The 13,917-nt window shown below is 38.9% G+C and overlaps 1 protein-coding gene across 5 annotated transcripts in view; it reads left to right on the top strand.

Moving 5' to 3' along the window:
• The window catches only part of FERMT2 (fermitin family member 2), a 100,665-nt gene that overhangs the window by 69,287 nt on the left and 17,461 nt on the right, over positions 1-13,917 (top strand). For 3 of the 5 annotated variants that reach the window (XM_030810623.1, XM_030810617.1, XM_030810620.1), the window contains exons 5-10: positions 6,219-6,251; positions 6,578-6,803; positions 6,909-7,011; positions 9,341-9,448; positions 12,630-12,764; positions 13,766-13,815. In XM_030810623.1, the coding sequence (XP_030666483.1) occupies positions 6,219-6,251; positions 6,578-6,803; positions 6,909-7,011; positions 9,341-9,448; positions 12,630-12,764; positions 13,766-13,815 (655 nt within the window). The remainder of the gene's footprint in view (positions 1-6,218; positions 6,252-6,577; positions 6,804-6,908; positions 7,012-9,340; positions 9,449-12,629; positions 12,765-13,765; positions 13,816-13,917) is intronic. The other 2 variants (XM_030810638.1, XM_030810629.1) reach the window with 1 other exon arrangement.

The following is a 13,917-nucleotide window of genomic DNA, read 5'->3' as shown; positions in this document are numbered from 1 at the left end:
TCCTTATCCAGTTTGCCAGTCTGTGTCTTTTGGTTGGAGCATTTAGCCCATTTACATTTAACGTTAATATTGTTATGTGTGAATCTGATCCTGTCATTATGATGTTAGTTGGTTATTTTGCTCGTTAGTTGCTATAGTTTCTTCCTAGTCTCGATGGTCTTTACAGTTTGGCATGTTTTTGCAGTGGCTGGTGCTGGTTGTTCCTTTCCATGTTTAGTGCTTCCTTCAGGAGCTCTTTTAGGGCAGGCCTGGTGGTGACAAAATCACTCAGCGTTTGCTTATCTGTAAAGTATTTTATTTCTCCTTCACTTATGAAGCTTAGTTTGGCGGGATAGGAAATTCTAGGTTGAAAATTCTTTTCTTTAAGAATGGTGAATATCGGCCCCCACTCTCTTCTGGCTTGTAGAGTTTCTGCTGAGAGATCAGCTGTTAGTCTGATGGGCTTCCCTTTGTGGGTAACCCGACCTTTCTCTCTGGCTGCCCTTAACATTTTTTCCTTCATTTCAACTTTGGTGAATCTGACAATTATGTGTCTTGGAGTTGCCCTTCTCGAGGAGTATCTTTGTGGCGTTCTCTGTATTTCCTGAATCTGAATGCTGGCCTGCCTTGCTAGATTGGGGAAGTTCTCCTGGATAATATCTTGCAGAGTGTTTTCCAACTTGGTTCCATTCTCCCCATCATTTTCAGGTACACCAATCAGACGTAGGTTTGGTCTTTTCACATAGTCCCAAATTTCTTGGAGGCTTTGTTCATTTCTTTTTATCCTTTTTTCTCTAAACTTCCCTTCTCTCTTCATTTCATTCATTTCATCTTCCATCAGCGATACCCTTTCTTCCAGTTGATCGCATCTGCTACTGAGGCTTCTGCAATCTTCGCGTAGTTCTCGAAACTTGGCTTTCAGCTGCATCAGCTCCTTGAAGCCCTTCTCTCCATTGGTTATTCTAGTTATCCATTCTTCTAATTTTTTTTCAAAGTTTTTAACTTCTTTGCTGTTGTTTTGAATTTCCTCTCATAGCTCAGAGTAGTTTGATTGTCTGAAGCCTTCTTCTCTCAACTCATCAAAGTCATCCTCCATCCAGCTTTGTTCCGTTGCTGGTGAGGAACTGCGTTCCTTTGGAGGAGGAGAGGTGCTCTGTTTTTTAGAGTTTCCAGTTTTTTTGGTCTGTTTTTTCCCCATCTTTGTGGTTTTATCTACTTTTTGTCTTTGATGATGGTGATGTACAGATGGGTTTTTGGTGTGGATGTCCTTTCTGTTTGTTAGTTTTCCTTCTACCAGACAGGACCCTCAGCTCCAGGTCTGTTGGGGTTTACTAGAGGTGCACTCCAGACCCTGTTTGGCTGGGTGTCAGCAGCGGTGGCTGCAGAACAGCGGATTTTCGTGAGACCACAAATTCAGCTGTCTGATAGTTCCTCTGAAAGTTTTGTCTCAGAGAAGTACCGGGTTGAATGAGGTGTCAGTCTGTCCCTACTGGGGGGGTGCCTCCCAGTTAGGCTGCTCAGGGGTGAGGGACCCACTTTAGGAGGCAGTCTGACCGTTCTCAGATCTCCAGCTGCGTGCTGGGAGAACCACTACTCTCTTCAAAGCTGTCAGTCAGACAGGACATTTAAGTCTGTGGAAGTTCTTGCAGAGTTTTTGTTTGTCTGTGCCCTGCCCCCAGAGGTGGAGCCTACAGAGGCAGGCAGGCCTCCTTGAGCTGTGGTGGGCTCCACCCAGTTCGAGCTTCCTGGCTGCTTTGTTTACCTAAGCAAGCCTGGGCAATGGCGGGCGCCCCTCCCCCAGCCTCGCTGCCGCCTCGCAGCTTGATCTCAGACTGCTGTGCTAGCAATTAGCGAGACTCCGTGGGCATAGGACCCTCCGAGCCAGGTGCGGGACACAATCTCCTAGTGTGCCGTTTTCCAGGCCCGTTGGAAAAGCGCAGTATTAGGATGGGACTGACCCGATATTCCAGGTGCCGTCTTTTTCCCCTTTCTTTGACTAGGAAAGGGAACTCCCTGACCCCTTGCGCTTCCCGAGTGAGGCAATGCCTCGCCCTGCTTCAGCTCGCGCACAGTGCGCTTCACCGACTGTCCTGCACCCACTGTTAGGCACTCCCTAGTGAGATGAAACCGGTACCTCAAGCAGAAATGCAGAAATCACCCGTCTTCTGTGTCGCTGGGGCTGGGAGCTGGAGATCGGAGCTGTTCCTATTCGGCCATCTTGGCTCCACCCCCATAAGAATCCTTTTAATAAAATATGGTTATAAGATAGGTATTTTGGTGAAAATTTTGTAAAATGTATTACTTTAGAACTCTTTTTTAAAAATATATAATTTATAATAGGTAAATTTTACGGGGTTAAAATACAGCAGTATTTAGGAGTTGTTTGATTATATTGGGTTTTAAATATCTACAGTAGGTGGACTCAGACTGTAGTGCTTTTTGAACTCTTTATTTCTCCTCCTCAGAGTTTTTAAGTTATCTTTCCATGTTGTTTAGTAAGCTCATATTTTGTTGCTAAATCTGCTACTTTATCTTACTCTTTACTAGTTTTCTGCCTCGGATGTATTTTAAACCAGACATTCAAGAAAACAACTTAGTTGGGATTGTCTCTGAACCACTACTAAGGAATTTAAAATACCCATACCCTCTGACCCAGCAGTGCTGCTGGATTGGGAAATAACTACAAAAATGTTTATTGAAGCATTGGTTTACAATAATGACATTAGTAACAGATTTTTTTTTTTTTTTTTTTTTTTTTTTTTGAGACTAAGCCTCGCCCTGTTACCCAGGCTGGAGTGTAGTGGCGTGATCTTGGCTCACTGCAACCTCCACCTCCTGGGTTCAAGCGATTCTCCTCCCTCAGCCTCCTGAGTAGCTGGAACTATAGGGGCATGCCACCATGCCTGGCTAATTTTTGTATTTTTAGTAGAGATGGGGTTTCACCATGTTGGCTAGGCTGGTCTCGAACTCCTAACCTCAGGTGATCCACCCACGTTGGCCTCCCAAAGTGCAGGCATTACAGGCGTGAGCCACCGCACCTGGCCAGAATTTTATTTTTTTATTTTTATTTTTCGAAACAGTCTCATTCTGTCACCCAGGCTGGAGGGCAGTAGCACAATCTCTGCTCACTGCAGCCTCCACCTCCCGGGTTCAAGCAATTCTCCTGCCTCAGCCTCCCAAGTAGCTGGGACTATAGGCATGCACCACCACACCCAGCTTATTTTTTATATTTTTAGTAGAGACAGAGTTTCACCATGTTGGCCAGGCTGGTCTTGAACTCCTGACCTCAGGGGAGCTGCCCGCCTTGGCCTCCCAAAGTGCTGGGATTACAGGCATGAGCCACCTTACAGTAACAGAATTTTAAAAAATAGGTACACACCAATTGGCAATGGCTTACATAAGTTATAGTACATGGAGGCAGTGTGTAGCCCTACAGCCAGACTGGCTGGGGTTTTTTTGTTTGGTTTTTTAGAGACGGAGTTTTGCTCTTGTCACACAGGCTGGAGTGCAATGTTGCAATCTCTCACTGCAACCTCCGCCTCCCGGGTTCAAGCGATTCTCCTGCCTAAGCCTCCCAAGTAGCTGGGATTACAGGCATGCTGCCACCACGCCCAGCTAATTTTTTGTATTTTTAGCAGAGGCAGGATTTCACCACGTTGGCCAGGCTGGTCTCGAACTCCTGACCTCAGGCAGTCTGCCCACCTCGTCCTCCCAAAGTGCTGGGATTACAGGCTTGAGCCACCGTGCCTGCCCAGACTGGCTGATTTATAGCTTGGCTGCAGCTTACTTGCTCTTGACCTTGGACAAGTTATTTAACCTTGCTTTGCCTCAGTTTCCTCCTCTGAAGTGAGAATAATAGAGTTGTTGTGAACACTCAGTGAGTTATTATCACATAGTGCCTACAGAACAAATAAGAACAATGAAGTGATTAAGTATGAATTGAAGAAGATACAAACTATAGGAAGTTGAAAGGGAGACTTGGGTGGGTGGCTGATTCTATTAAATGTGTGATTGTATTTGTTCGTTCTCGAATTGCTATAAGGAAATGCCTGAGACTTGGTAACTTAGGAGAAAAGAGGTTTAATTGGCTCATAGTTCTGCAGGCTGTCCAGGAAGCATGGTGGCATCAGCTCCTGGGGAGGTCTCAGGAAACTTACAGCAGAAGGCGGAGGAGGAGCCAGCACTTCACGTGGCTGGAGCAGGAGGTAGGGGTGGGAGCAGGGAGGTGCCACACACTTTTAAACAACCAGATCTTGTGAGAAGTCACTCACTATACAGTACCAAGGGAGGATGGTGCAAAACCATTATGAGAACTCCACCCCTGTGATTCAGTCACCTCCCACCAGGCCCCTCCTCCAACATTGGGGATTACAATTAGACATGCGATTTGGGCAGGGACACTGATCCAAACCATAGCAGTGACTTAGGGGGAGTATCTTTTCTATATTAGAAACTTTATAAAGCAAATTGTCCATTCTAACTTGACTCAGTTTGGGATAGGAATTATAATCACACTAGGTGCACATTTTCAGTATTCTGACATTCTTCATAAACAGATTCATTTAATATGTCTTTGAAAGAAACAAGACTTTGCCTAGAAGTTAATGTTTTTTCACACTTTATCTACATGCACACTCTGTAGCAGAAATACCCTTTGCCCAACTGAGTTGAAGTAATGTGTTCAGCCCATTTAATAAGTGTGGGGTGCCCAATTAGTCCTTTCAAGAGGTGTCACACAATTTTAAGTTTGAAAAATACCTGTCTAGTTTAAGGATCTAGCTTTTAAAGCCCCAGGACTAACGATCCCCGTGTTCTTTAAATGCTGATAAAGAGTTCACAACTTTGCTTTGTGTTTTAGGATTAACAATGTTCGGATTTTAGAGGGTTTTGTTTGTTTGTTTGTTTGTTTGAGATAGAGTCTTGCTTTGTTGCCTAGACTGGAGTGCATTGGCACAATCTTGGCTCACTGCAGCCTTCACCTACCGAATAGCGAGCGCCACCACTCCCGGCTAATTTTTGTATTTTTAGTAGAGACAGGGTTTCACCATGTTGGCCAGGCTGGTCTCGAATTCCCAGCCTCAAGTGATTCACCTGCCTCAGCCTCCCAAAGTGCTGAGATTACAGGCGTGAGCCACCACACCTGGCCTAGATTTTACAAGTTTTTTTAGTACTAACATTGGAAGAACACATGTGAGGAACATCAAATCAAATATCCTGTGTCCAGCAAGAGATTGCATATTTCCAGTAAAAACTTTTTTTTTTAACGTTGCCTTTGCTTCCTAGACTAGGTCATGACAGCTACAAAAATCTCTAGCGTTAGCGTCACTTTTTCACAGGCAGTGTTTCTATCATTGCATGGGGAGAAGAGTTAAAAATAGCAGGAAAGTAGATGGATTCCTAAGCTTAACCCTAAGTTTAGGGAATGGAAAAGCCATTTTCTTTACATTAACAGTGTTATACCCATTACACATTTTCTTTTGAAAAATTATGACTACAGGACAAAATATAATTTAACAGAGCTAGGACTTGGGGGGGCTGCTTGTACTTAATGTCATTCTGAACATTTTTAAATGCCTTAAATTCATCTCCTTAATTTTTGAAGTTTAAATAAAGGAGCACATACCATCTGTTGACTAACGTGACAAATTGTTATTTACGTAGACTCTACTAGATGTCTAGCCCTAATACCAAGAAATCAGAAGATAAATAAGGCAATAGCCCTTCCTTTTGGGATTTGACTATTAAATATGTCTCTGTTTAGACTCTTTCTAGGGCAAACTTTTATCTACCCTTTTGCATTAATACTTTATTTGTTGTACCCCAGAACTTAAAAATTAAAAACATATTTGTAAATTTGTTGAAACCTGTTTATTCACTGAGAAGACATTACTATAAAATTATTCTTAATCTATATGAATTAATTCAGTTCTATTGTGTTACCTTCAAATTATGTGGATTTCAAATGGTGGTAAAAGTTGTAGACATATTTGTCACTATATACTTGACTAGAGCAGGACTTCATTCTTTTAAATTGAACAAAGAAAACCCTGTTTTACTTAGGTTGCAGCTTCTAAGGTTGTTTACTCTGATATCCACTTGAAATGTGTACTTCAGTTTATGATTCACAATTAGGGAAAATCTGTTTTTTCTTTTTCTCATTTTCTTTTCATTCTTTTGTTTCTGTCCTCTGTTGTTGCCTTTCCTTTACCTTCTGAATTCCTTTCTTTCCTTTCCTATAGGCACTGATGTTCTTTACATTGGCCCTCTGAAAGGTGAGCCTTGCCACAATTTAAAGACAAAAACTGTTGGTCTGTCTGCTTCAGCTATATCCTTATTTTCTAATTCTCTTGAACTGATTTTTTTTTCCCCAGAATTTCTGCCAACTTAATTGTATTCTTAAGGCTTTGTTATTACATGTTTTAATGTTATACAAGGAGAATTAATTACACATGTTCTTATAACAGGTAAAATAATATACTAAGCTTTCCTTTCAGAATAAAACTTTTGTTTCGCAATGTGCTTTATATCATAGTGTATGTTATTATTGAAAAGATTCTGTACTGCATACTTACTACCTGTTCTTCATGTTACTTATTAGGAAGTATATATTCAAGCCCAGGACTGTATAGTAAAACAATGACCCCCACTTATGATGCTCATGATGGAAGCCCCTTGTCACCAACTTCTGCTTGGTTTGGTGACAGTGCTTTGTCAGAAGGCAATCCTGGTATACTTGCTGTCAGTCAACCAATCACATCACCAGAAATCTTGGCAAAAATGTTCAAGCCTCAAGCTCTTCTCGATAAAGCAAAAATCAACCAAGGGTAAGTTTTAAGATATAGATAAAATTGAATTTCTTTATCCAACTAGAGGTAGAAATATTGTCTTAATTCTGTATTGTTTTGTTCCACGGTTCTTAATTTGTCCAGATGGCTTGATTCCTCAAGATCTCTCATGGAACAAGATGTGAAGGAAAATGAGGCCTTGCTGCTCCGATTCAAGTATTACAGCTTTTTTGATTTGAATCCAAAGGTACCAAGGGTTTAAAGGGATCTTTTTTTTTTTTTCCTATTTATTTGTTTTGTTCACATGGATGTTTGTTTTTGGAAGTCGGTGGAATAAGGAATTATTTGTATATAGGAAATCTTGAATAATTATTAAAAACTCAAACTTTTAGGCAAAGGTATTTGTATTTTAAATAAGTCTATTTTAGTAGGTTAGAAGCATAACTAAACCTTTTTATTGTTGTTATTAAGATAATGAAACTTTTGGTTGATTTGGTTTTATCTTTTTTATCTCTAAGCTCTTATAGTGTCATGATTTGTATTTTAAAGGTACTGGTTTGATACTATAGAATTGGCAAAGTTTAGGCCGGGTGCAGTGGCTCACGCCTGTAATCTCAGCACTTTGAGAACCTAAGGTGGGTGGATCACATGGTCAGGAATTCAAGACCAGCCTGACCAACATGGTGAAACCCCGTCTCTACTAAAAATACAAAAATTAGCCAGGCATGGTGGCGCACACTGGTAATGCCAGCTACTTGGGAGGCTGTGGCAGGAGAATCACTTGAACCTGGAAGGCGGAGCTTGCAGTGAGCCGAGATCGCACCACTGCACTCCAGCCTGGGCAACAGGACAAGACTCCATCTCAAACAAACAAAAAAAAGAATTGGCAAAGTTCATTTTTAAAATTTAAGACCTCTCTTCAACTATATTTAAATAAAAGTTTCAGAAAGGTTACCGTTTCAATTACTTTTAGATTACTAATTACGTGCCAAAAGATGTTGCTTCAGAAAAACGTTTTTTTCTTGAGACAAAGTCTCACTCTATCCCCCGGGCTGGAATGCAGTGGTGTGATCATGGCTCACTGCAACCTCAAAGTCCTGGACTCAAGCCATTCTCTCACGTCAGCCTCCCAAGTAGCTGAGACTACAGGCTCACCCAGCCACACCTGGCATTCTTATTTTCTGTAGAGACAGTCTCACTTTTTCGCCCAAGCTGGTCTTAAAACTCCTGGGCCGAAGCCATCCTCCTGCCTCAGCCTCCCAAAGTGCTGGGATTACCGGCCTGAGACACCATGCCCAGCCAAATTTTTCTTAGGTCTACATTTTTTTCCTCTGTAACAGACAAACACTGTTATTTGTCTTTACTATGATTGGTATTATCTGTGCTACCATAGTACTTCACTTTTCTGGTAAGATTTAACTTTGCCATAAATATCTGGAGCTTTTTTCCCCCGTAGAAAACACTTGGCACAGAGGTTTGAATCTTTTACTTCTCTTTCAGCCTGGGGGAAAAAACCTCTCTTGGCTACCCTCTCATCCTTTTCATGTTTAGAGTTATAGTCTAGATTTTAATGTTATGTTTACATTCTTTTATTATATGCTTAAGTAATTCTTTATACAACAGTAAAATCTCTATAATAAAATTATAGAAAATAATTTTAATTCATTTTTAGGCCACATCATATCTACTTTTAGTAAAGCCAAAGCTACTTTGGAAATAGTTACATTTGTGAGGAGAATGGAGATGTATTTTGTCAACATTCTGAAATACATGTTGAGCATTCCTAATTTGAAAATGTAGAATGCTCCAAAAGTTAAAACTTTTGAGGGCTGACATGATGCTGAAAGGATGTGCTTATTTTGGATTTTTATGTTAGAGACATTCAACTGGTATAATGGAATAGTCCAACATCTATAAAAATTCTGAATTCAAAACAGAAGGTCTCAAGCATTCTGGATAAGGGATACTCAATCTGCAGTTTTCTTAAGGCATTACTATTGACTTTTATTTATATAATTAAATGGATAATTGAATAACATATAAGTAAACATTTTCCACAAGTGTATTTGCCCTGTATTTTGCCTACTTAAAATAACTGCCGTTTCCGAGGACTTGCCACTTATCTGGGTATGCTTCTCCACAGTGAACAAAATGTTCCCCAAAATAATTTGCTTTCTGATTACATGTTAGTATGGCAAGTTGCAGTAACAACACTGAAAAATAATTGGTAGTTCTGCCTTACTTTATTAGATTTCTTATGTTAAAGGCTGTAATGTCTAGTGGTTATTTCCCTGAAAAATAACATACAGAATCTACTTTTAATACTGTACAATCAATTATTCTGTCATATTTTAATGTCATTTTTAATGGAAAATTAGATGTGGGCATATATAGGCATCTCTGACCCCATAGGTATCCTTCTAATAATGTTTTATTGTAAATAAAAATTCTTGCTTGTAAATTAAAATCCCAGGAAAAAAAGTATTAAATTTTTCTTGTCAATTGAATATTCAGAGTTTGAAATTTTTCAATGGTAAAGGTTATATATTACAAAAGAACTATTTCTCTTGCTGCAGTATGATGCAATCAGAATCAATCAGCTTTATGAGCAGGCCAAATGGGCCATTCTCCTGGAAGAAATTGAATGCACAGAAGAAGAAATGATGATGTTTGCAGCCCTGCAGGTAGTTGAAAGGTCTAGTAAATGGGACTTATTTGGGTAAAGGGTAGGGAGGTATTTTTAAACAGTAAAGTGGAATAGTAATTCCAGTAACATTTCACAAGACAGAATTTTTGCCATGAAGAAAGTGAGTAGACAGGAAAGCAAAATAAATACATTTTAGTTTGATTTTTTATCTTTTCCAAGACTTCAGTGGTATACTTAAGTACTTTTCTCTATTTTGTAGGAAAAAAATTACCCTCTCACCCCCAAATATATATCTGCTCAAAGCTCCTCAGTTTTTCCTTGGAAAGAAAATATTTATTAAAAATCAGATTTCTGAAATCTAATCTGAAGTTTACCTGCATTTCATAAATAGCCAGGGATGATACAACACACTATAAAATGGGCTGTAGCAAAGCGATGCTTTTAGGTGATAAGATTGAGAGAGACTAGTGGAACCAAACCTTTTTCTACAATGATAATCCTTAAGTAGATAGCTAACATTGTCCTTAGATTAAACCAGTTTTTTCATATGTGGTTCTTACATACCACCTCCTTCAGAATTATAGGGGAGCTTATTTAAAAATTAATTATCCACTTCATGAATAACTTTAAGGTGGCATCCACACATCCACATTCTTACTGAGGTCTGATGACCAAATTAATTCATCCTTCTTAAATTTCAGATACCTGAGTAATGCTTTGGCAAGTATTCCCAGTTATGACGGGATTCTAGGTTCAGCCTAAAGTCCTGATGAAGTTGGTGTTCTATAAATAACAGAAGTACAGGAAGCAGAGTTGACATTCAGTTGAAGAACTTTTCACTGTAGACAGGATTTTGTTTTTCCTTAGAACACAAACAAAAATGTTCTCGGTCTTCCAAATACCCTCTTTTATGCATCCAGAAAAGTTTTCAGTTGTGACCCAAAAAGTTGCCATTAGAAAGCAAGAATGGGGAGTGAGGTTAGCAAAAAAAAAAAATATATATTAAAGCAAGAACAGCTAATTTTCACCTTAGTTTACATAATGAAAGGAGTGGCAAAGAAGCATAGACAAGGAAAATCCCAGGTGACAGATGGATTAATCAGTTATTTTCTAGGGACTTGCTTAATGAGCCAGTTAGGATCCTGTATTGTGTTTCCAGATAATTCTGACTCTGGTGAATTTCTTGAATTAAATTCTGGAGCAGTTTGTTGGGAGTCCCCTCACGAGGTTATGGCTTTCTTCCTGCATCCTTCTCACTTTGATACAGGCTTATGATTTTCTAGTGGAGGTTTTGCCAATGATAGAATAATAATACCTGTAAAATATGTGTGAAAGACCACAGATTTTATACGTTGCTTTATTTTTGTATTAAAAAATAGTACATGTTTATGGTTATTGTTTTTAAAACCAGCAGATGCCTATTATATGCCTGGCACATAGTAGGTGCTCAAAACGTGTTTGTAAAATGAGAGTACACACAGTTGTGTTCTCACAGGAATGGCATCATTCTGCAGCCCACCTCCCCGAGTGTATCGTGGGCATTCCATATCAGTACAGAAGGAACACCTCAGAGACCGCAGGTTTTAGTTCATGGAAATGGAATGGTCTCAAACCATAGCCCTCCAAGACCATTTTAGAATCTAGATTTAATGAGAGTATTTTGGCATACAGATTTGAGTTGTTGGAGGCTTTCTCAAAGACTGACCCTAAGGTTGTAGGAAGCCATCTAGTACCAGAATAAGGAAACTGTGAAAGTATGGTGAGAAGGAGATGCCTAGAATTTTTTCTTTCAGAGAGAGCCCATGCTCTGAAGTACACTCTCCTTGGGACATCTGGATCCTTGTGTAAAGTAAATTTACAATAGTAAAAAGAAGCAAAATAATACAAAACAAGAAGGTGGGGATAAAAAGTAAAGTAGATGAATTAGTAACATTGTTTTTAAAGCATTTAAGTCAGAGTATGTATTAAGAAATTTAAGATATCCCTTGCACTTTTGAAAGCAAAGCTGGATTTTTTAAGTCCCATTCACAGCCAGGACTTCTCCAGTATGACTCATAAAGACATTTTGCATCAGAATTACCCAGAGCAGTGAGTAAAAATGCAGATTCCAGGCTGGACCCCAGACTTCCTGAATCAGGATCTCTGGAGTAAACCTAAGGATCTGTATTTTTGACCAATTCTTCACCTGACTCTTAATATACTCTGACATTTGGTACCTGAGGGCCTCAGCCTCTACCTCATTTCGCATAATTTGTGAACATTGACATTTCTACCATTGTAAGATCTCATTTCAGCACAATTGAAGTAGTCAGAGACTATTCATTACCAATCACTAAACCTTAAAACACAGAAGAACATTGATAAGTGGCCTCAGATTAGTTCACTAAATGTTCCCATGAAATGAATGTATTAAATGAATACTTTAGACATTTGGAGTGCCACTTGTTGCTTTGAAAGGTAACTGATTAAGATTTAAAGGTTCTGCTGACCTTTGTAGAAAACCTAAGGCTTAACATAGTATTTGTTCTAAGTCACTTAAGTATATTTAAAATCAATAACTATTCTATATCCCAAAATTTTCCTGTCTACATATGAGTAATCACTACTCACTACTCTCTCTCTGCCCCCTCCCCACCCACATATATGTGGGTGTCGATGTGCATACTCACAAACATTCTTACATATGAGAATACAGAGCATGAATCAAGGATGGGGAAAAAGTGGAGCTTTATCTTTCGACATAATAATGATGACTTTCTCCTGGGTAATAGGAGCAATGTACAGCATTCAGTGTTCATCAGTTTCTACAAAAGACCTTATGCATATTCTGTATGTCCATTCAATATTTCTTGATAACAGGCCCTGTTATAGACACAGGGCAGATTACAATGAAAAAAAAAAAAAAAAAGTCAAAAATCTCTGTTAATGTGAAGTACAGTTGAGGACCAGTTAACTCTCTTAAGTCTTAGGGCCCCCAAACGATGAATTCATTGGTATGTGTCCAAAGACCCTACTTCTTTTGGATAAATATTTATTAGCAGGTTTAGGATATTGATTTCAGGTGCCATCCCCTTTATTTCCTATCGTTCTAGTTCCCAGATGCTTCTGTCTTTTCAGATTAGGTACTGAAAAGCATTAAATTATAGATTCAGATAGTAATTTCATTTTAGAGTTTTACAGTTATAGCAATTATTTTAATAAAATAATTCTGGTTTCAGTATCATATCAATAAGCTGTCAATCATGACATCAGAGAATCATTTGAACAACAGTGACAAAGAAGTTGATGAAGTTGATGCTGCCCTTTCAGACCTGGAGATTACTCTGGAAGGGGGTAAAACGTCAACAATTTTGGTAGGGTGAATCTTCTTTTTACCTACTAATTTAGCTTGAATTGATGCATTCCATTTTGTGGATTTAGGTTCAAAGTATTTGGGGGTGGTGGAAAGAGATATTTAATGCTTTAGAGAGAGAAATCAGATGTTAATTTTTCAGGAACTTTGAGCAAAGTGGTTGTTTTATTTTGAGACAGGGTCTCGCTCGGTTGCCCAGGCTGGAGTGCGGTGGCACACGTCATAGGTCACTGCATTCTCAAACTCCAGGGCTCAAGCCATTTCCTGCCTCAGCCTCCTGAGTAGCTGAGACTACAAGCATGCACCACCACACCTGGCTAATTTTTTATTTTTTTTAAGAGATGGGGTCTCACTGTGTTGTCTAGTCTGATCTCAAACTCCTGGCCTTAAGCAGTGCTCCCGCCACCACTGGGAAGTTTGTTTTTAAAGTAATAATGTATTAGTCTCTAGTGCATTCAATACAGTAAGAATAGATCTAATACTCTAATACTCTGCAAATTCTTTTACAAGCGGTGAGAAGATATTTCTGCAGAGGAAAATAATCTCAAGTCATGGTAAAAATCCACTTAGTGATGTGCACATTTGAAATACTACAAAAAGAAAAAAATAGATCTCGGGAAAATTGTGAAATGCTGGGTTTGGTTTTTAAGTATAGGGATTAGTTACTGCTGAAGAAACACTTCAGGCCTTTTACAATGTACAGATTTATATGCAGCTACAAACAGTTTCAGCGGTATTAAAGATAACATATTCTTACGGGTTGTATAAATTGCCATTTTGATGAAAATTTTGTTAACCTTTTATGCTATTTGAAAATGCCTTTGTACCAAGAAGAATATGGTCCATAAGACTATGTAATGTGATTTTGTTGTTTGAATCTTTATCATCTGTATTTTATGTCGTTCTGTTTATTAAGTAAGCTAGTTCTTGATATCAGATACTAAACATTAGAAAGAATTTCAAATATTAAAAAAATTTAAAAAGGATTTAACTCTCTCCTAGGGTGACATTACTTCCATCCCTGAACTTGCTGACTACATTAAAGTTTTCAAGTAAGTACAAAAAGAGGAGGGATTCCAAATATTAATGACTGTCAGTTTTATAGTCATGGTCACATTATTGAAACTAACTGTAAGTTTGACTAACAAACGCAT

Source organism: Nomascus leucogenys, chromosome 1a, assembly GCF_006542625.1.
Source record: "Nomascus leucogenys isolate Asia chromosome 1a, Asia_NLE_v1, whole genome shotgun sequence".
Taxonomy (NCBI): Eukaryota; Metazoa; Chordata; class Mammalia; order Primates; family Hylobatidae; genus Nomascus; species Nomascus leucogenys.
This window is presented reverse-complemented; position numbering and strand designations above follow the sequence as displayed.